The sequence below is a fragment of the Cydia pomonella genome, chromosome 1, assembly GCF_033807575.1.
Source record: "Cydia pomonella isolate Wapato2018A chromosome 1, ilCydPomo1, whole genome shotgun sequence".
Lineage (NCBI taxonomy): Eukaryota > Metazoa > Arthropoda > Insecta > Lepidoptera > Tortricidae > Cydia > Cydia pomonella.
This window is the reverse complement of record NC_084703.1, coordinates 13238029-13263163: the sequence shown is the minus strand read 5'-3', so window position 1 is coordinate 13263163 and position 25135 is coordinate 13238029. Positions and strand designations below refer to the sequence as shown.

At 35.1% G+C, this 25135-nt stretch overlaps 1 protein-coding gene across 3 annotated transcripts in view; it reads right to left on the bottom strand.

Annotated features, from left to right (window-relative positions):
* LOC133515796 (ras-specific guanine nucleotide-releasing factor RalGPS2) overlaps positions 1-24551 on the bottom strand; it is a 34445-nt gene extending 9894 nt beyond the window's left edge. For 2 of the 3 annotated variants that reach the window (XM_061848387.1, XM_061848404.1), the window contains exons 1-10: positions 24009-24551; positions 23647-23741; positions 23430-23557; positions 22532-22808; positions 19691-19854; positions 18637-18779; positions 16709-16919; positions 15412-15612; positions 2664-2789; positions 1582-1746 (exon numbers count right to left, since the gene is read on the bottom strand). In XM_061848387.1, the coding sequence (XP_061704371.1) occupies positions 1582-1746; positions 2664-2789; positions 15412-15612; positions 16709-16919; positions 18637-18779; positions 19691-19854; positions 22532-22808; positions 23430-23557; positions 23647-23697 (1466 nt within the window). In that variant the 5' untranslated portion in view covers positions 23698-23741; positions 24009-24551. The remainder of the gene's footprint in view (positions 1-1581; positions 1747-2663; positions 2790-15411; positions 15613-16708; positions 16920-18636; positions 18780-19690; positions 19855-22531; positions 22809-23429; positions 23558-23646; positions 23742-24008) is intronic. The other variant, XM_061848395.1, reaches the window with a different exon arrangement.
* Positions 24552-25135: the final 584 nt, after the last annotated feature.

The following is a 25135-nucleotide window of genomic DNA, read 5'->3' as shown; positions in this document are numbered from 1 at the left end:
CCAAAGGTGCCTAACGATAATCAAATACTTATAGTGGGTGACAACAGCAAAAACATTTTTTTTAAAGCGGTTCTTGGCTAGTAAATTAAAAAATAGAATTAAATCCATTTATTTGTTTGGAAATGGAGAAATTTTTTATGAGTCTTTACCTACTACCTCTGTTTGAAAAAAAATTGTAATATACACATCAAACTGGCGGGAACATTGGGGGACACTGCTCCTCCGAATTCTACAGTACGCGGGTACAAGGATTTTAACCTGGGTAGAACATCAACTTAAGACGAACGCCGCAAAGACCGCCCATCTATCATCCTTACTAAATAAAACGTCAAAAAAGACGATCTCGTGTTAACCGATAGATGGATGCCTATCAGGCATCTAGTTGAGCTCACAAAGATCGCGTGTGGCTGTATTGGACACGAATGAATTACTCATGAAAAATGTCTCCGCTCGTTGGGAGCCTAGAATGCAAACGGCCGAACAAAGGACGAGGCTCATGTTGCAGTGGCTGCCATACCTCACGCAGGGTTCAAATTGCCAGAACACCCCCCATAATCAGCAGATCTAGCTGCCAGCGTATTTTTCCACGGCTGAAGGAAGATCTTAGAAGCAACAAATTTTTGGACGATACGCAGTAATAGCCGCTGTGAAGTTATTTTATAAGGGTCAAAATAAACTTTTTTTTAATGAATAGAAGGTCTAGAGAAACGGTGGCTATTTCAATCAACTTACTAGGAGACTAGATAGAAAAATAAAATATGATTTAAACATGTGATGTGTCTTTCATACTGTACCCCTAGTGTAAATTTGATCGACATCATAACGTGACGAACGCGTTTGCGTTAAGTCTCATTTTGTATAAGATTTTGAGTTTCCAAAACGTCCCGCTTGGCGCGCTCTTTCTAAATCCAATACAAAATGAGACTAAACGCAACCGCGTACGTCACGTTTCGAAATCGAATTTATTTACACTAGGGTTACTGATTATCATTACTTTTGGATCACCCCTTGTAGATATCTACTGCGCTCGGAATAAAATATTAAAAGTACTTACATTATGATGCTTATTATGGCCTCTCCATTTATTCAAACGACCCGAATTATTTAATTAAAATTTTAAAATAAAAACCACGCAATTATACCATTTTATGGCAAAATTACTTTACTTCAGTTGGAACAGAGCTGATACTCTTCAAACTGCTGGGTCAATTTTTATCAAACATAGCTAAGAGCCACCGCAAGGAAACTCCCTCAATGGACCTGTATTTGAGCTCCCGTTTGGGAGATACGATAACCGTCAAACGTATGTATCCTTCTTTTTGCGTCGGGGCTAAAAATCATGTAATGACAGGGACTCGTTATCGTACCGATAGCAAGTTAAACAACTACAAGATAGCAACTGCAAGATGGACCAAAAAGTTTCTTCAAGGTTTTTGTTTTAGCTTAATAACGTACGCTTAAGTCAAATTCACTTATTTATTAATTCAATACTGTTTTTGCGATTAGTACTCTGAGTAGCTGTACTAATCATTCACCTCAATACCTTATACATCTCGTGATAAAATCGTGACATATACTCACCCCTTAAAAGACTTGGCGGCAAAGAAGTCGAGCTGCTGACCGTGTAACATGAGCCAGTAGCGCTGCCACGACGCAAGGGACACCTTCTTTCCGTCCCTCAACACGATTTTTCTTCTCACGAAACCTTCGTACAGACATTCTGAAGCTTCCGCCTTCGAAGGATTACTACGACAAAACAATTGAGACTTAATTTAATTTATTAACAGCACTAAATCTCGCTATGCTGGGTTACTTAATCTCTACACGAACGTAACAGTGACACAAACTATAAACACGTTTTTTTTAATTCTAATAGTATTTTATTCTGTTTGTTAGTGGTTAGTGAGTGTAAATTGAAAACGTTTTATACTGCGTCGGTGGCAAACAAGCATACGGCCCGTCTGATGGTAAGCAGTATCCTTAGCCTATGTACGCCTGCAACTCCAGAGGAGTTACATGCGCGTTGCCGACCCTAACCCCCTCCCACCCCTGGTTGAGCGTACTTAGAAGTAAATCTTATCGAATAAGTCAAGCCTTCACAAATCAATTTATTGTATCGAAATGAAAATAAGACACTACAGGGTAATAAATGATCATCATTACTGGCGTTTTCGTCTGTTGCTGAACATTTATGGTGTAGCTCCAGAGATACACCGTTTTTTGGTGGCTGAATAGACCGAGACCGACATGATCTACCGCAGGCTTGCCAAGAGAGGTTTGCGGAAAACGGTAAATACTGAAACGCCCATGTATTAAAGTAAATGACGAGTAAAACGAAAGTTTATTTTGTTATACTTAATAGTATGATATTAACAATTCAGCATCACAATGCAATAGGGTAGTGTGCTTACCAGTCAAACCAAATCAGCTACTCTTTATGAAACGTCAAAACGATTTGTTACTGCATATAAAGCTACCTATGGATAGATGAGTTTATATTGATTTTAAAATAATCGAAAGCGTAAAAACATGTAATACCCTGTTTCTCAGCTGGTGTATTTCCATCAATATTGTTCCATGACCGCCGTGTAACAATTTCATTTATAAGGAAGTCCCTAATCCCATTACATAGTTCAGGCATAAATAGCGGGCGCTTGACTTACGTTTGCGGCAAGGAATGGGACAGCTTGTCCCCGACCACGGAGCCCGGCGACTCGAGCAGCGTGTCGTCGAGTAGGTTCACCGAGCCCGCCGGCGTCTTCTCGTCCGACTGCCCCTTTCCGAATATACTGCAAAAGGTTTCAAATTCAACATCAACTACGATTACAACTACATTTTTTCTTTTGCCTCGTGCCTCATCATTTTCTTATGACGTGAATTCGTGATCCCTTTCGAAAGATTAAGTTTTCGCAACTCTCATAAGCCTCATTTAGACGGATCAAGGACTTGCATGCGATATGTTGCTTACGTGGTAATTGGTCGATCGACTGAATTCATTGTAATCTGGAGTTAGAGATGGGTCGCGGGTAAATACCCAATTTACCCTTCCCCGGATAAATACCCATCTACCCGGTATTTTCCCGTATCTACACCCAAATGAACAGGTAGATTCATTTCTTGTTGCACATGTCGATTTGTATTAAAATGGAGACATATACCACTAAGGTTGTAATTATTGTGTGTCATTCAGAATGAAATGGTTTAGTGAAACCTGCAGTTGTAATGAAGGATTTTTTCTTAGAATTAATATAATTTTGATATATCATAAAAAAATGCCACAATAGGACTTTTTTTTACATTTGAGTAAATTAGTACTTATGTACAATCCCCTGCGCTCGCGGTATTCCAGCCTTAGGGCGATACTCGCTTGAACGCCTTGCAGGTAGGCAGTAGGCAGGTAATAAGGGATTTTTTTTTTCTTAACTGGAACACCGTGAGCGTAGGCGATTGTACTTATACGTTCATAATAAACAATCTAATTTCAGTCTGAGAGGGGTTTGGTTTCGGGGAGGGGGAGAAAAGTTAACTTTTTCATATATCTAGGAATCTCATTAATATTGAAAAGTGTAATAGGTATGTACAAACTAAAGTAGACAAGATTTCCTAAAGAAAAAAGGTTAGGTACTTGTATACACTTGCATTATAAAACTGACTATAGGTATTTGAATTATGAGCTTCCCCAGTTGTGACATTACACTTTTTTTCTATTAACACTTTTTTTATGTACATAATAACGTTTTATAACAATTCCGGAGGTGAGAGAATAATTTTACACGATTTTCATGATTGGACTGATAAGTTACCTCACCAATGAACCTTTACGTGATTAATTTGAATATACATTATATGCAATGTTATAAACAATTATTAAAATTAATATTATTTAAACTCACATACCATTTAACACATCAAATTTAGAAGACAAACTAAAAAAGCGCCGCGTATTTACCCACTGCTAGGTAAATATAGGGTATATACCGGGTAAATACCCGCTCTCGGTAAGTTCGGGTAGTTACCCATCTCTATCTAGAGTTAGCAATGTATCAAATTATTGCATGCAGTTTCTTGACCCGTCTCTGAGGTAAAAAAAACGATCAAGTGCGAGTTCGTATTACTCGCACACCGAGGGTTTCGTACAAACTTGGAATTATCTCGTGTAACGATAAAGGCGAAAGACTTTTCAACAGAAGTACCTATACTAAGTATAATATAACATTTATTCAGCAAATACAATACAGTTTATAACAGTAGAAATTAAATAAATAAATATCGGATACAACAAAATTAACTATGATAATGATAAAGTTCAGAAGTCAGTCTATCAGTCGGAGTGTGGAAGGGCGGCATCATCATCGAAACCAAATAATTTCGCTGCTGGCTTCCAGGGGCGGGTGCCCCGAAAGCAGATGCTGGTCGCTCTAATTATTGAAGTTATTATTCGAGCTCTCAGCCAGTCCAAAACGCGAGACAAGGATCTGCCTCAGCGATGCAAGTGCTGCCCCGAGGTGATTAACAAAGGTAGCTAATTGTCGTGCAATAACTCCATCCACGGAGGTGACAAGGGGTGTAAAAGTGGCATGACGCAACGCAACTCGCAGGCCTTGGTAGTATTTATTTTGCTTTTCTGACTCGGCAGATTTCAGGACAGAAACAATAGGGCGTGAGATGTAAGAGGGAGCGTCGGTGTCTACAAATCGGATGTCAAATAACGCCTCCCTCTGTGCAACCCACACACCACTGCATGCTAAATCTCCTCGTGGGCCAGGGTCACCTTCAGTGACCTGTGTGACTTCACCTTTGACTACAATTTCCCATGCTTGTTGGCATAATTCAAAAAAGAGATTCCTTATTTTTAATTCTGACCTCTTGTGATTAGACCGCCAGTTTTACAACAAAGGGCATGATCAATGTTGAAATCGTTATTGTTTTGTAAAGGTCAAAGTGATCTTTACTTTTGGGTATAACGAATAGCCATTTGGAGGATTTTGTTTTAATTTTGGTCATAATTGATCTTTCAATGGCTCTTTTTTTGAGGGGTTAAAGTATAATCTAAAAGATTATCGTCGTGAGTTCGTTTCAGTTTGTGGCATTCTTTACGTGCATCCTTCAGGAATTTGTGATGTTTTGCGAGTTCCATATGCTTCATTTCAATTAGGGAGGATGAACGAACTGAACAGCTTTTTTTAGACATATCATAGTATAAATTTGAAGTGGTGGCACCATCGGATATTGCTAAGCCACCTTTATGAATGGGTAAAGAAAATAAGTCTGCTTCTAATGATGACACGTCACAAAGTTATGCGTAAGGTATTTGTTAAAGGATCAAAGTATTCTGCGGCATCTTTTAGGATTCGTAACAGAACGGACCATTGAAATTGTACAGCTTTGGTAAGAGTAGTATAAGCAGCTTGTGGTGAATCTTTACATATGAATGATAATTTCTCTAAAGTAGAAACCCATTTATGTATGTTCTTTTTTACAAATTCTTCTTTCCCTTCTCCGATGTAACTTCCTAGATAACGAGATTCGTATTATTGAATATAAGGTTTGCTCTTTGTTTGTCAGACTTCGATACTATTATTAATGATTTTTTTTCCTTGGGGGAAATATCCGTCGACAGGTCCTATGCTACTTATCTTCTTCCACCATTGAAATAGGTTATTAATATTACCTTGGGCAGAGCCTTGAGTGGTGTTATGGTCGTCTTTGAGTTTATTTATTAAAGGTAATGTAGCAAGGGCATATAGGGGCATGGCTAGCGGATCTCCTTGGGTAACACCTTCTAAGTATAATTGTGTACAGCGCCATCTATTCATTTGACGACCAGTTTGGCCTAGTGGGTAGTGACCCTGCCTACGAAGCCGATGGTCCCGGGTTCAAATCCTGGTAAGGGCATTTATTCATGTGATGAGCATGGATATTTGTTCCTGAGTCATGGGTGTTATTAAGTATTTATAAATATTTATATAGTATATATATCGTTGTCTAAGTACCCTCAACACAAGCTTTATTGAGCTTACTGTGGGACTTAGTCAATTTGTGTAATAATGTCCTATATTTATTTATTTATTTATCTATCGGCAAATTGTCTAACTAATTTGCGCGATATAATGCTCGTATGTTGGTTTTTCGAGCATAATTCTCTATCATGTGAACCGATTTCAACAATTGATCTTTTATTTGAATAAAGGTGTATTTAATGTAATCTCCTAGAAATTTCAGGTGTAACTAATACACTTAAAATTGGCTAAATTACAAACTGAAATTGGAAAGGTTTCTTGTTAATTAAAAAGAAAGTTACCAAGATAAAGGTCTGATTGTTTTTTCCTGTAAAATTTATAGTAATGTTAATATTATGTAAAACTTCGGAGATATGGGGGGAACGATTTTTTTTTTTAATATTTCCTTCTTAAAATCTATATTTTTTCTACCTAGTCAATAGAAATTTTGCCCCCTCTTCATATTGGACATTTCCATAGTTGATAAAAAAATACTTTCAATGACCCAGTCAGGGTTAGCGTTGTTCATAACTATTTATTCCAAATTTCAAATCGATACCTTAAGTGGTTCTCGAGATATTTAGCGATGTGACAGACAGATGGACGGACATAGTCGCACCCATAAGGGTTCCTTTTGTACCTGTTTAGTACGGAAACCTAAAAAGGGGGCCGTACCTTACAGGATGATCCTATCGTCGATCCTAAAGAAAATGTTAAATATCTACTATAGTTTTTAAAATTATATGTAGTTTCAGTATGACTTAAATATCTACGAACGACTAACCTAAACTATACAATTTATTATATAGATACAAATGTTGTTGTTTATTTGAACCTTCCCTAAAATCCCTTACATTCCATCGACATATTTTCTTATCAAATAGCCAATATGCAAATCGCTTATGCGCCGTAGCGATCGAAACGCAACTGTCACTGTCGCACTAATATGGAAGAGTGATAGAGAGACACAAAGCGTTACGTTGTCGAAGCGATAGCGATTGTCACCTTGGCTAGGCCAACAGCGCTGCGAGTACCAACATACCTATATCTAACCCCAATAATGATAATAAGTTACATTTATAAATTGTGATTGAATAGTAGGAAGTTATTTGTGGATTAATGTTGTTACCCGACAAATAAATGGCAAACGAGCGTGAATTATCATATCCTTTAAGAGAAGCCAGCAAATCAGAAGGAAATAAAAGATATGACGCACCGCGCAAAACTTGCCACGGATGATAATAGCGCGCGGGTTGTCACATTTATCTCAATTACTCTGAACATATACAATAATATACATCTGTATAAAAATTTGCTCGTCAGATCCCTCGGCTATATCACTAGCCAATTAATACTAAAATAATATTGCTATTAGTCGAGTCTACAAGTTCAAACTAGCGATAAATAGAGATAATGCTCCTAAAATACGTGTGATACCTCATTGTATTCGGAATGATGTCTAAAAAATATATTATTAAGCGTTTATTAGCATATAAAAAACTGCAAAAGTTATAAAAATACTCGGTTGGAATGAAGTTGCTTTTCACATCAGCACATTACATAATATGAGGAAATCATTTTCATATTCAATTGTTCATGTTCATGTTCTACGTGTTCGTGTCCGTCATCCTCATTCTTATTCTCATTCTCATCCTTTCTCAATCGTATGGGTTGTGACGGAAAAATCTTTCACTTATTCCCCTAGCTCTCATCCGCCAAGTCCGTACCATCCGATAAGGAACTTCGTTCTCCAACAATAAAAAAAGGTATTTTATTTTTGGCCAATATCTCACAAACTATTAACATTTAAGAAATTAAATCAAGATTCCTATAGAGGAGGATGATCAAGGAATTCTAATTATATTATTTATAATTTTAATTTAACTCCGAAAATAGCTCTCCTGGCGTCATTTTTAGCATGCGCTCGTGGCGCCAAAAGCGAGACATAACGTAACATTCAATATATTTTTAAGGTAATAGATATTAAGATAAAATGTTGAAAAAGAAACATTTTTACAAAAAAAAAATATTTTAAAGCAAATTTCAATAAGCTATCAAATTGATAGCTGACAAAATTTTCTTGAATTTTCGTCGTCATTGTAAACAAAAAAAGCCTTTCTTATATACATACTTAACAATTTTCTAACGGGAATAACGACTAGGCTAGGTAGCAGTTAAGATTTCTAATTCAGTTTCCATGTAACTTCTACGGTTTCATGTTTATACAAACTGTAACAGGTGAATAGGTATTTAAACAGAATATGAAATATACATATAATTAAGTTACAGATCATTCAGTCATCAGTCTAATCATGATCAGCAGTCTAATTTCGAGTACGTATTAATTTTTGTCTAAATACTCGTATGTACCATAAGACCGCCTACTGTAGTGCTTAGTTTCTGTAAATACACACGCAATTCCTCGAACATGCCAAAGCTATCGGAATAGTGAAAAAACACAGTGTACCTAAATATAGTGACAAAATAAGAATAAGGCAAGAACGTGCAAGTAGTGCCAAGAAGACTATATACTAAAGACCGGATCCCTTTGTTTGGCATAATTATTGAAAGTCATAATATAATGATAGTCATATAATCATGTCATAACTCTGAAACCGTTAACTTTTCCGGATTTTTCTTAGGTTATCCTAGATAGGTTAGGTTAGGTTAAGTTTGTTTTATGGCAAACCTGAAAAGTTACGCGTTTCTGAGAAAAACCAAATTATGGGTAACGAAAATGCGGACAAACAATACATTATGACTTAAAACTTTATGGGAAACAATAGAGACCCACTAAAGACAATTACCTAACTAACAAGAGAGTGACACATTGATCTAGAACGAAAAATATAAGTCAGCAAAAGTACAACTTATTTAAAATAAACAAGCTTTTATACACGCATGCATTGATGAGTGAATATTTCTATTACGACTTATTAAAAGACATAATCATACTTTGTATCTGAAGGCAGGAAGAAAATAACAAATACAAAAAGTAGTTAATTATGCACTTTTTAAATATTATATACTAATAACCCACGGAAACCTCGTAAAGTCTTTCCTAAAACTAGGTTTCCGATCAATTATACCATTTATACACCCTAAACTTTGTGTAATCACACAAATTTGAGTTAAATTCTTCTCTCACTCTCACTGAAAGTTTTGTAAGAAAATGTGACCATTTTTATTATTCTTCCAGCTTACAAAATGTTCGAAGGCATTAATGTATTTCGCCTTTGACTTTGGTGGCCGCACGTTGTTTAAGGCTAATTAATTCTGCCTCCGCTCTAAATGCCGACGGAGTATAATCGATACCTAACATTTCGTCGATGTTTTCTTCAGAACTCATATTTTTTTTTTTTCAAAAATACCAACAAATAGTAAAATCGAATTATATAATGTTTTTTTTTTTTTTCATTTTTCCCATCAATATGTTCTTTTTTCGAGGACGTATTTTATTTGTGCTTTTTATATCACGCATTTAGGGCTAAAACACCCTAGTTACAATTAAGAAGGAATCTGAATATCTATGGTTACTCAATAAATTCAGAGGATTACAAATATCTGAATTTATTTAGTAACTAATGGGATATTCATATACTTAATTTGTGCTCGTGTATAACAGCCCTTAACGTGGATATTTGAATCTATTAACCATCCCACAATTAGAAAAAAAAATCAATATGATCGTTGTGCATTGTAACAAAAGGCCAGCAAGCAATCCTAGGCATCTTTCATTTTTGTATGAAAATTCCATTAGGTACAGTCCTCAGAACATAATAGACAATATTTAATTGCACGTTTGAGAAAATTGACGTTTTGTAACAGCTAAGAAGCAATTAAAAAGGGTTGTCAAATTATTGCTTTCCAAACTTAGCTTGGTCCGACTCCAGATTAAATTCTATTTAGATTAGTATACATAGGCAGGCATACTCTTTATCACCGTATACCATATGCGCCTGCATATGGTGTAAATTCACAGAATATAAAATAAAGTATGAGTATGTGTATGCCTACGCATACTCCAATGAACAAGGAATGATACCGCAAGTTCGGGCATTCTCTGCTTTTACAAGTTTTATCGAAGCGTCTCGGAAACAAGGAAGTGATTGATAACAAAGTAAACACAATAAAGGGTCTGTAATACAGAAAGCGGTCACAAAGTGTTCCGTCTAATAGCTAGAACATGCTAGGTGTACAAGTAAGTATACAATTTGCACTTATGAGTCATTAGATAGTAAACAATACGTTGTCTTTTTTTATTGTATGAGTCAGAGGGTGCAGAAGTCAGCTAATAAAGTGTATTTAATTAGCCAATTAAAACAGTTGCATTTTTGTATTGCGTTAAACAGCATCTCTGATAATCAAAGCATTATTTTGTGGATTTTTAAGTCAACGATCTTATAATTGAAAACAATGTTTGTCACTTAAACACATATCTGTTGTAAGTGTATTGTATAGAGTATTAGAAATGTATTTAGAAACGTCAAAATCGTGGTATTTATTCTTAGTTTTGTTACTTTGATATTGTGATTGTGCATATTTCATTTTGAAAACTTTTTCATACCATACTTTATTGTTTTTCTTTGCAGAACACGTACTCTCTCTTTCGAGTAATATGGAGTGCTATTTGAAGAATGTACAAAAGGGAAAAAATTATATAAATTGTCATCTTTATCAGTAGGTACAATATGAATAACACAATTTATCAGAAGAGTCTGCGAGACGGATGATTTTTTTACCAGCTATGTATTTATCAAAAGTTAATACCAAACGGATAAGTGCGAACAAAAAAAAACAATTTTTGGGGAAATGTCAAAGCGGTCTGGGTGGTTAAAATATAGAATTGCGATTATGCTCATTTTTTGTATATTTTTAAGAGGATGCAAATTGATAGATTTAGTCGATGAAATTGTACACCTTTTGTTAACTATTAGAAATAACAGGTACTGGTTTCTATTAGCACGTCTTGCTATCTTTCATTTTAATATATCATTTTTTTTTAAACAGACTCACTTAATTAGTAATGATTTATTTCTGATGGATGGTTAGGTAAACGCGCGTAAAGCACTGATTTTGTCGATCTTATTTGTAAATTTCGTATAGTTTAGACTGCTAAAAATTGTAATTTTGTATTACACATATCCTGTACTTCAACTTTAATAAACTACATTTTTGTTATTATAAATTTAAAGTAATAAATGAAGTTAGACGCAATGAATTTTCTCCAGAAATTACTTCAAAACAAGTGACAATTTCTCTGAAAATAGACTTAATTTCAACGTAATTTTGATACTTAAACAATTTTCAACATTTGCTGAAACTGTTCTTATACGTCATTTTGTATAATTTACCACCATAATTTATTGATGAATTTTTAAAAACTGTCCCTTTTCGTTACCTATTACCGGGGACGCACGCTTGCGACCTCATTATAATAAAACCGGCCAAGAGCATGTCAGGCCATGCTCAGAGTAGGGTTCCGTAGTTACTCTTCCATCACAATAAGCTAAACTGGAGCTTAAAGTATAGTAGATTGTAAACCAAGGGTGAACTGTGAATGTACGTCTTTTTACTATGAAGGGGAAACTTTTTGCGATTACTCAAAAATAGCTAAACTGATCGTGTCCGCTATAGTTTTCATTTAATGTCTTTCTTAAGCTATACTTCTACGATTTTTTTCATATTTTTTTGACCTATGGTTCAAAAGTTAGAGGGGGGGACCCATTTTTTTTCTTTCGGAGCGTTTATCTCCGAATATATTCACTTTATCAAAAGACCTTTCCAACGATACCCCACACTGTAGGGTTAAAGCAAAAAAAAAACATCCCCCATTTTACATGCAGAGGAAGTATCCTAAAAAAAAATATTTAGATTTTATTGTACGATTTTATCGGCTTTATTGATTTATATATCCATACCCAATTTCAGCTTTCTAGCACTAACGACCACGGAGCAAAGCCTCGGACAGACAGACAGACAGATGGACATGGCAAAACTATAAGGGTTCCTAGTTGACTACGAAACCCTAAAAAGGCAAGATGAGACGTGCTAATAGAAACCAATACTTGTTATTTAGATATTACGTAACAAAAGGTGTACAATTTCAACGACTAAATCTATCAAATTATACATTTTTGCTTTAAAATCGTTACCGGGCTCTTAAGCCAATATTTATAAATAATGTACAGTATGTAACAGAATGCAAACCAAAATCAAGTAAGACAATCAATTTAGAGACCCATTAATGTTTAGGTCATACTGAGCAACTTTGACTATGGGACGAACCCTGAAATCGCGAAAAAAATTTTGGCTGTTTCATACATTTTGCTGGTCAGTACCCCTAGTGTAACTTTGATCGACATCATAACGTGACGAACGCGTTTGCGTTAAGTCTCATTTTGTATAGGATTTTGAGGTTCCAAAACGTCCCGCTTGGCGCGCTCTTTCGAAATCCAATACAAAATGAGACTAAACGCAAACGCGTACGTCACGTTTGGAAATCGAATTTAGTTACACTAGGGGTACTGATGTTGAAATTTCCTACGGGAGAGTAGTTTTTTTCGCGATATCGGGGTTGAATCCAAAGTAAATATTCGTTAGTATGACCTAAACGTTTACGGCTCTCATTCTTTGCCTTTCGTTTCGTTACATACAGTATTTAAGCTAAATAATTTATTTCACTTTTTATCTTAGTAATTATATATATAGTGTTTATTCATTCTAAATTCTTGGTATTTTAAAATGAATTTTATCATTAACCCTAATACTACCAAATAACTCGATAAAAATGTCCACATTGCTTGTTCTAGACTTGTAGACAAAACACAGTGCGTCAATTTAGCGTGCTCTTAGTGGCCGCTATCCTAAAATGGCATCGCGATTGCGTCATCGCGCAACTACGCCCATCCGCTCACGACACCCTGTTTATGCCACCTACGTTTATATTACAACTGAGTGGACTTTATTTTCTGGTACACAATAACGTTAGTTATTTAGTTAGTTAGTACCTACTTGTTGTTTTTTATTAACGTAGTGGTGGTGACGTAGTGTCTTACGTTAAACATTTAACTTATTCATGTTATTACCTACTGCTCTAGTTTTGTTACCCATTGCGTTCAATTAAACCAGTGTGGTACGAGTACAATAGTGTCAGATAAGAATACGAAACAAAAGCATCTTTGAACGCTAATAGTTTTAAAATAGAGATTTATATATATATATACATACATGTATGTATATATTGTTTCAAATACGTACCTTTGGGGCGTTATCCTATCCGATACGATGGTAACTGACTGTACCACTACTAAAATTCAGTGTTTGGCTAAACACATGATCAAATCTACTTCGCAACAATGCACTTTCTCCGCTAAGATCGACGTTAGTTTAATGGTAATTTTGGCAACACTAAAAGTTCTAAAGAAAAAGAAAGAAAAACTACGGTACGCAAATTCTGGACTCGTTCCTGGAATTTCTTGTTATACTTACTTTAGAAAGTATGCATAATTGTGTAGCCAAGTCTTCAATTGTAAATTTTATTCACTTGTTTTAAAGAAAAAGCGCAACAAAATAAACGATTACTTCTTAAGTAATTTAGTACTACTCGCTCAAATCAAAGACTGTCCTTACAGGACACGTAAAATCATAAAAAGGCATTTCGTTTAAATGTACACTATGCAATAATATAATGACATTATCAATTATCATGTAATTTATTCATGTAAGTGCCCCCTCTTGATCAGTAGTAAATCCCAAAATGACGAAATAGTCCACGTTTAAATGTAGGTACACTGATTAAGTCAGAAGCGGCGCTAATCGGCGACAAGTTTTTGTACAGTCACACCATGAATAATGCGAATACATTATTAAGAGCACTATCAGTAAATGCAGTGAAACTGGACGTTATTTATGACATTACAAAATACACCGACACAGAATCAATGAATAATTTTTGATCATGACTTTGAAGGGATAATATTAAATTATTATTATTTGTTGTGCTCACAGTTACTCTTATCAATCACGTTACCTACCAATAAACCGTTTATCGTGAGTGCATAGTATGATTTATTAATAGTCATGTTAACGGAGGACCGTGCAGTATTCATATATTATGTGTGCAATATAATTTCCAGTTCCCAGCGTGCTTGTAGAATTAGCTACTAAAAATATTTTAACACGTAAAAACATTGACAAACAATTCTATTGCAAAACAATAAGATTCGACTGGAAGTATTTAAGTAAAATATGTATGTATTTCTAAATGCGTTAGTAACGTCTGTATTAATAACTTAGTACAGTAGTTTAATTTAGAAATAAATATGGTTTCTCATTTCAAAAATAGACTGCTTGATTATTTTTACTAGTTGATTATATTTGTTTTTAAAACAATAAATTTAGAATATAAAAACCATATTGTGTAAAAAAACTTGCCCAAGTAGAGACATTTTAATACACCGAAGACTATCAAGCATCAAAGGTGAGAGATTTATTGTCAGTTTTTCTTTCTATAAACCTCGTCTTAACATAATTTACAACTTATTTCTAACAAAAAATACCAAAATGCCTTCTTATATTTAAAAAAAAAAATACTGACGAACAAAAAGCATGCTAGTGATACCGTTCTGCATACGAAGTGTGGCATCATCTACGTTTCAAATACAACACAATGCAAGCTGTCTTGCTTCAATCAAGGGAATAAGGGACTCACCCAACACCAAAATTGACCTTGTGAAAATTTCTTGGCAAGCTCGTGCTACGAAACCTATGTACCGATCATGAGAGGAAAAAAAACATTATAGATACTTATCAAAAAAACATGATTATGTCTAAATGCATAAGTGTAATGCAACCATTAGTTTTTTTTATTTTATTTGTTTAATATGTCTAAAACAAATCGAAAATGCGAATACTTAAAACTGATAGTGATGTGAATAAACGAATAATAGCACTATGTGTGCCTGAGATAATCCGGCTAACAGAAGTTGAACCTAATAAAATAAGTCATCATTTAACCCTTTAGTGAAGTTAAACTTTGATTTCGTTTTTGTTTCATATATGACAGCAAAAGGTACGCGTTGTGACACCGGAAATTAGCATGGCTGTATTTGCGCAAATTTAACTGCATCTATTTTATTTACCTTAGAAGAGGAATGGTGCCTACTGAATATATTTGCCAACATCGTGTTGAAAAAAAGGATTCAACTTTTGTTTACCAAAAAATGTTTTCAGTTCAGGGACACTGTGTATTAATGTGTATCACATAAATTACTGAAGAAAATGTTGAGTTAGTAACAATCAACCAGTCACAATAAGGAGACGTAAAAAAATGAAGTATTTCTAACTAGTTCGTTTAGACTTCCAAGAAAGTTAAGTTTGAAATAAAACAAGGATATGAACAAATACGTACTTAGATCCCAGCGATCTACATTTCCTGTGTGTCGGTATGAATTTGGAGTGGGGGTAGTTGGTATGAAGGCGGAGCGAGCCGGACCCGAGCCGGTGCGAAGGCGAGAGCGAGTAGGCGGCGGGCGCGCCGTTCTCTTTTACAGATTCCTTGGATCCGGCGCAGCTGCCGACGGGCGAGGGAGGCTCTAGCTTTAGTGACAATCTGAAAAAACACATAGTTTAAATAAATTTGCAATTAACTCGCAAGCAGAATATACGAGGTGTTTTTCTTCGATTTTAACTTGTGGTCCTAATTGAAACAAAGAACAAACCCCGCCGGGCCTTATCAGATTTTTTTTATTTAATCTTAATTCTTACTCCACTTTTAATACTTTTAATCCAAAATACCCACTATTTATAACTGGTAAAAAGCGCGGGGGACTTTCCCGAAACTAGGACATCCTTTAGCCTTATTTTCCAAATTAACTAAGTAGATAGGAGTAAGACTTCGTTCAGGACACATTTCTTTAAAAAACGTTCGTTTTTAGGGTTCCGTACCCAAAGGGTCAAACGGGACCCTATTATTGAGACTCCGCTGTCCGTCCGTCCGTCCGTTTGTCACTAGGCTGTATCTCATGAACCGTGATAGTTAGCCAGTTGAAATTTCTACAGATTATGTATTTCTGTTGCCGCTAATAACAACAAAATACTAAAAACAGAATAAAATTTATATTACTTTCAAATCTCGAGGTTCTCATCCTATCACCGAAGTTAAGCAGCGTCGGTCGGGGTCTGTACTTGGATGGGTGACCGTTTTTATAGATAATGGTACGGAACCCTTCCTGTGCGAGTCCGAATTGCACTTGGCCGGTTTTTATGATGAAAAGGGAGCTTTCCCCGAACTGCGAAGCTTAAAATGTTGTAGAGGATGTTCAATATGTATTGGTGGAATGTGTGCGGAACGAAGATAAAAGACAAATATTGATGAAGTCACTTAATAGGTTAGATTTAGGCGCATTTCAACGCATCTTGGCGACACCAAACTCGAAGAGGAAAATGAGGTATATTTATTTGTGTATAGTTATATTAGTCAGTATACTGTCAGGCCGTTGATGATTGTAATTTAGTTTAAGGTACGATGGGACTGGCGTAATCTTAGGAATGCAAAAATAAAAAATAAGATTAAGTAAATTAATATTTGGAATCTTTTTCTAGTCACCTATATAAAGCTCAGCTCTAGTTAAATACTGCAGGTTTCAACGAAGATCAATTTATGGTAATACACATTGTTGCATGTTCTGTTTGTTGAATATACTTACTTGTACTGATCATCTTCCAGAAATTTCTGAAGCTCCTCTATATAACGGACACTGTTAAGATATGTGGCTACATGGGGTAAAGGTGTAATATCATATTCCGATATCTGGTATTTCTCTATTGTTTTTAAAACTACCGCCATTTTGGCAGTCCGGTGAGGCGAACGAGCTGGGTGGGCAATGTTTATATATGTTAAATCTGTTAAAAATATACCTGAAACAAAAATACTTAATAAGCTTTTTGGGAATAAGACTAGAAATCTCTTAAAGCAATAGCTAGTGCGGCCTCACTAACCCTTGTGAGAGACGTAGGCAATGACGGCGACTCTGTCTCGGCCTACCTCGTTTCGAAGGCAATTATCTATACTATGTCACAGTGGACTAAGAGCTAGCCCCGGAAAATGGTAGATAACAATGAGAGTAACAAAACTTGACAGTTATATAATATCCTAATTACTAGATTGGCAGCTATATTCATTGGTGGAGGTCAGAATGACAAATCAGCAAAACTTTTCAGTTAGAAAAGAGGAATGTCAGAAAGAGTCCTAATGTGTTCTCATTTATAGAGGGCCGGATCATTAGGATAAATAGCATTAAATAGTACTTTATACCCGATAACTGTCGCAATCTCGCACGTAATTTTTTTTAATGTTCTGGAAAAAATTCAGCTCAATTTTTTGCTATTTTTTCAAGGGATAATTCAATAATTTTTTTTTTTAGAAAAAGACCTTAATTGTTTATACAACATATCCAAATTACAAAGAAATCGGATTAGTACTTTGGCTGTAATAAAATATATTTTTTTTCTTTTTTTTGCACGTTTTTTTAACCTGAAGCATTTGAGGCTTAATTTATGATGAAAGAACTAGATATATTATATATAGGGTAATTAAGTTTTTTTTTATCAAATTTAAATTTATTTTTTTCGATAAAGGCAGTTTGGCCATGCATACCCGGCTATACCCTTACTCATATTTTAATAAATTAAAGAAAATAGTCAATAACGGGCAAAGTCATATCAATATATGTATTATATCAATATTTATGTTATTATTATGATATTATTTCAATGTATTGTATTTTAAAAAACTGTTTAATAACCAATGTTTTTGACATATGTGTACTAACAAAAATAAAGATTTTTATTAATCCGAAATAAACATTATTCATTAATTATTCTATTTTATACGCAACTAAAGGCTTATGTTTTGAAGCGGTCATCTTAATAATATTTCCATACAAACGATGTATTTAGCGCGAAGCATGAACGCAGCAACCGCTCAAGACCGCATACGTAGATTTATTGTCTTAGAACTAAAATGTTAGCCTCGAGGAAGAGTTACAGTTTTAGGGAAAAATACTACTAAACGTGTAATTGTACGTGGGGGTCGGTCATCTTTCGGTGGCATTACCCTACATAGATGCGGGATATCCTGTCACTGATCTAATTTCAATAATCCTGGCTATCGTAAAATTTAACCTGTACCTACTTTAGAAAAAATAATCGAATTTCTTTTTCAGATGCGATGGCGCTTATCGCCACTCCGAGTATATATAATGCTCCTTATCCTTTGATCCAGACCCCATTATCGAGTGTTTTAACAACAACAATAGTATGCATTGTACAACAACGTGATTTTATTATACACAATTATACAGCATTTCAGTGGTACGGTCGCCATAAGATATATCAGAGCGGCAGAGGTGCTCGAAAATATCTGAACATGCACCCTACCGCCTTGACAATAGATTCGTGTTTAAAAAAATTGTGAGCGCCTTGGCCGCACCGATATATCTGATAGCGACTGTACCACAAATATAAAACAGACTGGTTACCACGAAACTGGTATGTTCTGATAAATTCATATTAACATGAAATTCATAATGACAAATTTTATTCCATAAACTCAAAATGAACTTATTGAACTTACCCATAAAAGGTATACAGGGTAAAGATATGCTTTTCATATATTCTCGCAGGGCTGTCCAGTTATCTTCTTCGCCAAACAGTTCTGCTAGTTTATCAAACTGTTGTTTATCCTTCTTTGATAAGCATGCCCATGTTTTAGTCAATCTAGTAAACATCAATAAAAAAGTTACTTATTTTATGAAATCAGTTTTTAGGCCAATCTAATCAGATTTATTTAAATAATTAATTCCCAGAAAGCTGTTAATCGTTTTAGTGCATTAATTTGGCCCTAAACGTAATCCGAGCTGGCGCAATCCCAAAAGGCGTGCAAAAATGTTTGCTCTCTTTCAGTTTCTTGCTTATTGTAGCTCGAAAATGGTATACGTCTAACGGAAAATTTGCTCTACATGAATACGCGGTCAAAGTTGTAATAAATGACCGCCATTTTCAATCTCTTTATTTTTGGTATGATCATGATAAAATTCGAAAACACATTTGTAAAAAAAAACAACAATTTTTACCAGTGCAGTGTCTTATACAAAAAACCATGCTCGTAATTGCCATTGTAATTGATAGTGTTAGTGGGTTGCTTTTATATCGAGAAATTTGGTAATTCAAGGAAAAAAAATCTCCCAAGGCCCCCAAAATGTACGGCCACGTCTGAAAATATTGATACGAAAAAAGTGCCAAAAATATGTATACACGACTTTATTGCCCCTATATTAAGGTAGTGTAAAGCACACCTACTCGGATTGCGCAAAATCGGATTACAAAGGCGCTAGCGACTTCTACGAAACGACTTCCAGCTTGCTGGGCATTAAATACCCAAAACGGTTTTTTTATCTAATTTGATTGGTATACTGCTTAAATAAATACACAAATTGTGACATTTTTGTGAAATTTCATAATTTTAAGCAAAATCAGTAAAGCCATATTTTAATAAAAAAAATATGACAAGCATAAAACATATATATATGTACCTACTTACACGTAACTGTCAAAGATTAAGCTTATTCCTAAAATGTTATTGTTATATTTGTTATTACCAATGTATGTACTAATATCTATCAACTTACCTATATATACTAGCACTATTCAACGCAGATATGACAGCAAACAGAGAATGCAAATTATTAAGGTCATGTAACTTTTTTGCTACTTTAATAAAATGTGCCAGGGTTTCGGCTCTTGCTTTAGGTGATTGGCCATTCAATACTTCTTGTACGGTCCAAAAGCTTACCTACAGGTAACAACAGAATAATGCTCATATATTTACATGTCATAACATAATAAAAAATCCGGCCAAGTGCGAGTCGGACTCGCTCACCGAGGGTTCCGTACAAACCTGTAGGTATATACGAGAGTTGATTGAAAAATTCGCGGCCTGGCCAATTAAAAAAAAAACTTTTTTCTTTTTTCTGCCGCCATTTTGAACTGTCATAATTCAAATGTCTTCCCGCGAAATTTCAATTGGCGTCTATATTTAAAAGCAATCAAGATATCATGAAAATTGAGAAATAAGAGCAGCGTGCTGTGATAAAATACCTGCATAAAAAAGGATTGACACCGAAGCAAATTTATGATGATATGCAAAGTACATTAGGGCAATCCTGTCCATCATATACGATGGTGAAAAAATGGGCAGCTGAATTCAAGCGTGGACGAGATAGTATCGCAGATGACCCTCGTCCCGGGAGGCCAACAACGGTGACTAGCACGGACAATGTGGCAATTATACGCGAAATGATAATGAAAGACCGGCGATTAAAGGTGCGGGAAATAGCTGACATCGTAGGCATCTCTTATGAAAGAACTCAAAATATTATAGTCAACGAATTAGGTTTTTCCAATTCCAAGGTGTCGGCGAGATGGGTCCCGAGGCTTCTTTCAGTGGAACAAAAAATCGCTCGCCGTACTAATTCACGTGAATGTCTAGACCTGTATGAAGCCGATACTCAAGACTTTTTGGACAGATTTGTAACTATGGACGAGACGTGGGTCCACCACTATACACCAGAGACCAAACAGCAATCGAAGCAGTGGGTTCGTCCTGGTTCTCCGCCTCCCAAAAAAGCCAAAGCAATTTTGTCGGCCAATAAAGTCATGGCATCTGTTTTCTGGGATGCAAAGGGAATAATAATGGTTGACTATCTCCAGAGAGGTAAAACTATAAATTCCGACTATTATTGCGAGTTATTACGCAGATTACGCGAGGCTCTGAAGATAAAAAGACCTGGAATGTTGACAAAGAAAGTTATCTTCCACCAGGACAATGCACGTGTTCACACGTCACTGAAATCGATGGCGGAGATTGTCAAACGTGGGTTTGAATTATTCACCCGATTTAGCACGATCGGACTTTCATCTGTTCCCCAATTTAAAAAAACATATGGGTGGTATGAAATTTTCAAGCAACGCCGAGGTCCAAGCTGAGGTGGATGCCTATTTTGAAGGCCTCGAGGAAAGCTTCTTCAAAAGTGGTGTAATGGCTCTGGAATCCGGATGGAACAAGTGCATTCAACTCGACGGGGACTATGAAGAAAAATAAAAATAAATTAAAAAACCTCTGTTTTGTTTTTAAGTACCTGGGCGACCGAGCTTTGCTCGGTTATAACTATTTATTGTAATATGGTGGTCTATAGGTGATAATCTTAACTACATTTTTTTACTAAATTAAAGTTGTCTAAAACAATAAAAATTAAAAAATTATATATAAACTTGAACATATAAAAAAAAAAAAAGTTTGTCACCGGGCGATATTCGAACCCGTAACACTCGTTTAGCAGGCCGCATCTTAACCCGCTGGACCAGACGGACAGTGGCCGGCAACATGAAATTAGCGACCATATTCTGCGTCGAAAGAAAAACGCATGAAAACTCGAAAACACGCGTTTTCCCAAACATTAGACTAATCTAGATCGATTGTTTACCCCCATATACCAAATTTCAGCAAAATCGTTAGAGCCGTTTCCGAGATCCCGGAAATATATATATATATATATATATATATATATATATATATATATATATATATACAAGAATTGCTCGTTTAAAGGTATAAGATATTCAGGCCGCGAATTTTTCAATCCACCCTCGTATTATTACATGATGTAACTAAAAATTTACGGTTTTCGCAATTTTTCCTTTCTCTGTGCTATAAGACATTGCTTTGTACCAAATTTCAAGATTCTGAGTTCAAGGGAAATACTCTGCGAGTGTCGAAAATTTGCGACATAAACGACTGTCTGTATCTTTTGGTTGTGTTGGCTTAGAAGTTTGTTTTTTTCACAGCTCCATGGGACAGTAGACCTGAGTATTTGATATAAATTCCAGCTTGATACCTCCACGCGCTCCCGAGAAAAAGGGTCTTGACTGACCGACAGACGGACGGACGGACAACAAAGTGATCCTATAAGGGTTCCGTTTTTTCCTTTCTATTATACCATCAAACTGATCTGATGATGGAGACAGGCGGTGACCATAGGATCTCTGTGATAATATAAGGCAACCTAATTGTGATGGGTTTGTTGTTTGTTACAATAGTCTTGATGAGTACTAGTTGCCTGTTGAAAGAAAAGTAGTCAGTGATAAAAGCTTGTATCAAAAATGGAGTTTTTGACAAAAAAAATATTTTAACTAAAATAATAAATATTTCTCCAGGTGGAAGTCCCAAATGTAACTTGTAAGACTTGATTACAACAAAGGTGTCAGATGATATTAAATAAAAGAATATAAATATGAGAGGGGTTATAAAAGTGCATTGTACTTGACTTTTAGGTTAGCATTATGCTGAAGCGGAACCATTTAGTCGTAAATAACATTTCTTTTTTGTGTTAAATTTCTTTGTCATCCCACACTTATGTATGTAATAGTAAGTTTATCAAGAATGAATGTAGTTAAATGCATTGATTACTTACCCTGTTGAACCTTTTAGTAAACGCCACTACATTTGGGGCCACAGTCTGCTTGTTTGCTTTGTTCCAACAACAAGTGGTAAGTTCATTTGGTTGAATAGCTTTAAAACATGGCAGGTCAAGTAATGTTAATTGATTTGCAATGTCTTCTGGACTCAATCTTAAAGCAGAGCAAACTATTTCATCCCATGATTGATTGATGCTGGAAGCAGCTGGTAAACTGCTGGTTTTGTACTGATATACAGGGTCCAGTTGCCTGTTAGTGTTGCCATCCCCGAGTCTTAATGAAAATATAATACTTGTATTATCAACTTTTATGTTAACAGCATAACATATTATTTAAGTCCCTTTTACATGGCACAAGCAAGTGCATGCAATATTCAACACATTGCTAACTACAGAATACAATTCAGTTGCTCAACCAATTACTGGAATGTAACTAAATGCATCAAATGGATCACATGTAAATGCGCCTTTACTTTATACATGCTTGTCAAAAACTAGCTAATGAAATAACTTTTGCAAAGAAGTTCAATCAGATACCTATATTGAAACTAAAGATTATAATATAATAACTTGTTATGAATTAACTAATCAGATTAAGATGCACATCCACAGAAACATAATAATGAAAACATTCAGTTCCTGAAATTATTTACATAGTATTTACATTATAAATAGTATATCTTCACTTAAATCCACCGGGATATAAACCGTGTTTACCTGTTAATATTGTTTTATTGAGCTCCTGTTATTTCAACGCAGTTACATACATCTTGTTCATGGGTAACAATGGCTCAATAAAAACAATATAAAAGGTAATCACGGTTTATATCCCGGTTGATTTAAATGTAGTGAAACTAACCATAAATCATTCAAAACTGTTAATAGTATATCTTACCCATAATTGTAATAGCATGCACAGTCATCTTTAGTTTTTTGACTATTCAATGGAATGTGTATTACATTCTTATCATTTTGTCTACATGATGGTTTCTCTTCTAGAGGCCAATTCTCTTCATCTTCATGCTGAAATAATAAGAAATAAGATATGATAATAGGGATATTTTTACGAAATATTAAAAGATTATACAACAAATACATGGATTATTGTGTACCTCTACTATACTTAACACTGAAAAGCTATCACTAAGAATATCCCGTGGCATTTTTGTTTATTCTATTGGGCATGCTTCGATGAGCCCAGTATCGGCTGAAAAATAGCAATCAAATAAATAAAACAGCCTTTTCCACCGAACTCAATCTCACCAACACAATCCTGTTAAGATATAAACAAGACATAATAATTATCTAATTACTAGATGATTATTTGATTTCAATTAACATTAATATCTTATTTACAGTCAATTCAACATGACACGAAGTACAAAAAAACTTGATATGAATTAACTACTTGGAGTCAGATGCACATCCACGGAAACCTAATGAAAACACACAGTTCCTGAAATTATTTACGTACTGAAAAAAATCCTGAGTATAAATCACCAAGTACATCGTTCACTTCATAGTGTGATATAAAAATGTATTTACCGCTGCCACACATAAAAAATAACATTAAATTATATCCTTAATGTCTGTCGGTCTAATTATAAAACGAAACGAAGTCAAATAGGGTGACAGAAAATACTGAAAATAGACAATTAGACAAGGACAGTTCTGGGAAAGAGTAGCCAGTATGAAAAATAAAAAGTATTAAAGCTCGATTTACATTTAATTCCTCGATAAGGCCAAACCAAGGGGCCTGCCGTGAAAACCGAAATTCGCAAATTGCGGGAATTTTTCTCTTTTACTCTCACTAAAACATAATTAGAGAAAAATGACAGAGAAAAATGCCCGCTATTGACGATTTTCGATTTTCCCGGTAGCCGCCCAGGCGGGAACAATTTTTCGTCAATTTGATTAAATTGTTTGGGCTATAAGCACGAATATTAAAGTTCGCAAATAGCGGGTATCTTGTTCTGTCCCTCTAATTACACCTACATTGGGGTAAAAGAGAAAGATAGTCGCAATTAGCTAATTTCGATTTTAATAGTCATAGTCATAGTCATAGTATCTTTATTCATGAACAATACAGAATTGTGTTTGAATATATGTACATAAAGTGAAAAACATGAGAAAAACAACAACAAAGAACTTATCGAATGTAGGTACCTACAAGTAAACAAATAAATATCAGTCTAAAAATACGGCAACATTTAAATACTAAATAATAACAAGAGAAACAATACTTAAGACTTAAACAACATTAAACACTTCTAATAGTAGGCCCTCTGATCAATCAGGCGATGCGGACGAAAACGAAGGCACAGGGGGCCTACCACGAAAACCGAAATTCGCAAATTGCAGGGATCTTTCTCTTTTACTCTTACTGAAACGTAATTAGAGTAACAGAGAAAAATGCCCGCAATTGACGAACTTCGATTTTCACGTTTATAGCCCAGACTGGCTCAGACACGAATATAAAGAATCGAATGACCCAAACTGTTGTGTGTTGGTTGTTGTTGTTCCATATGCATTACGACGTCGATCGATGATAGATCGGTTGGTGCGGTATCAGACTTAAAAAAAAAAGATAATAAAAGATCA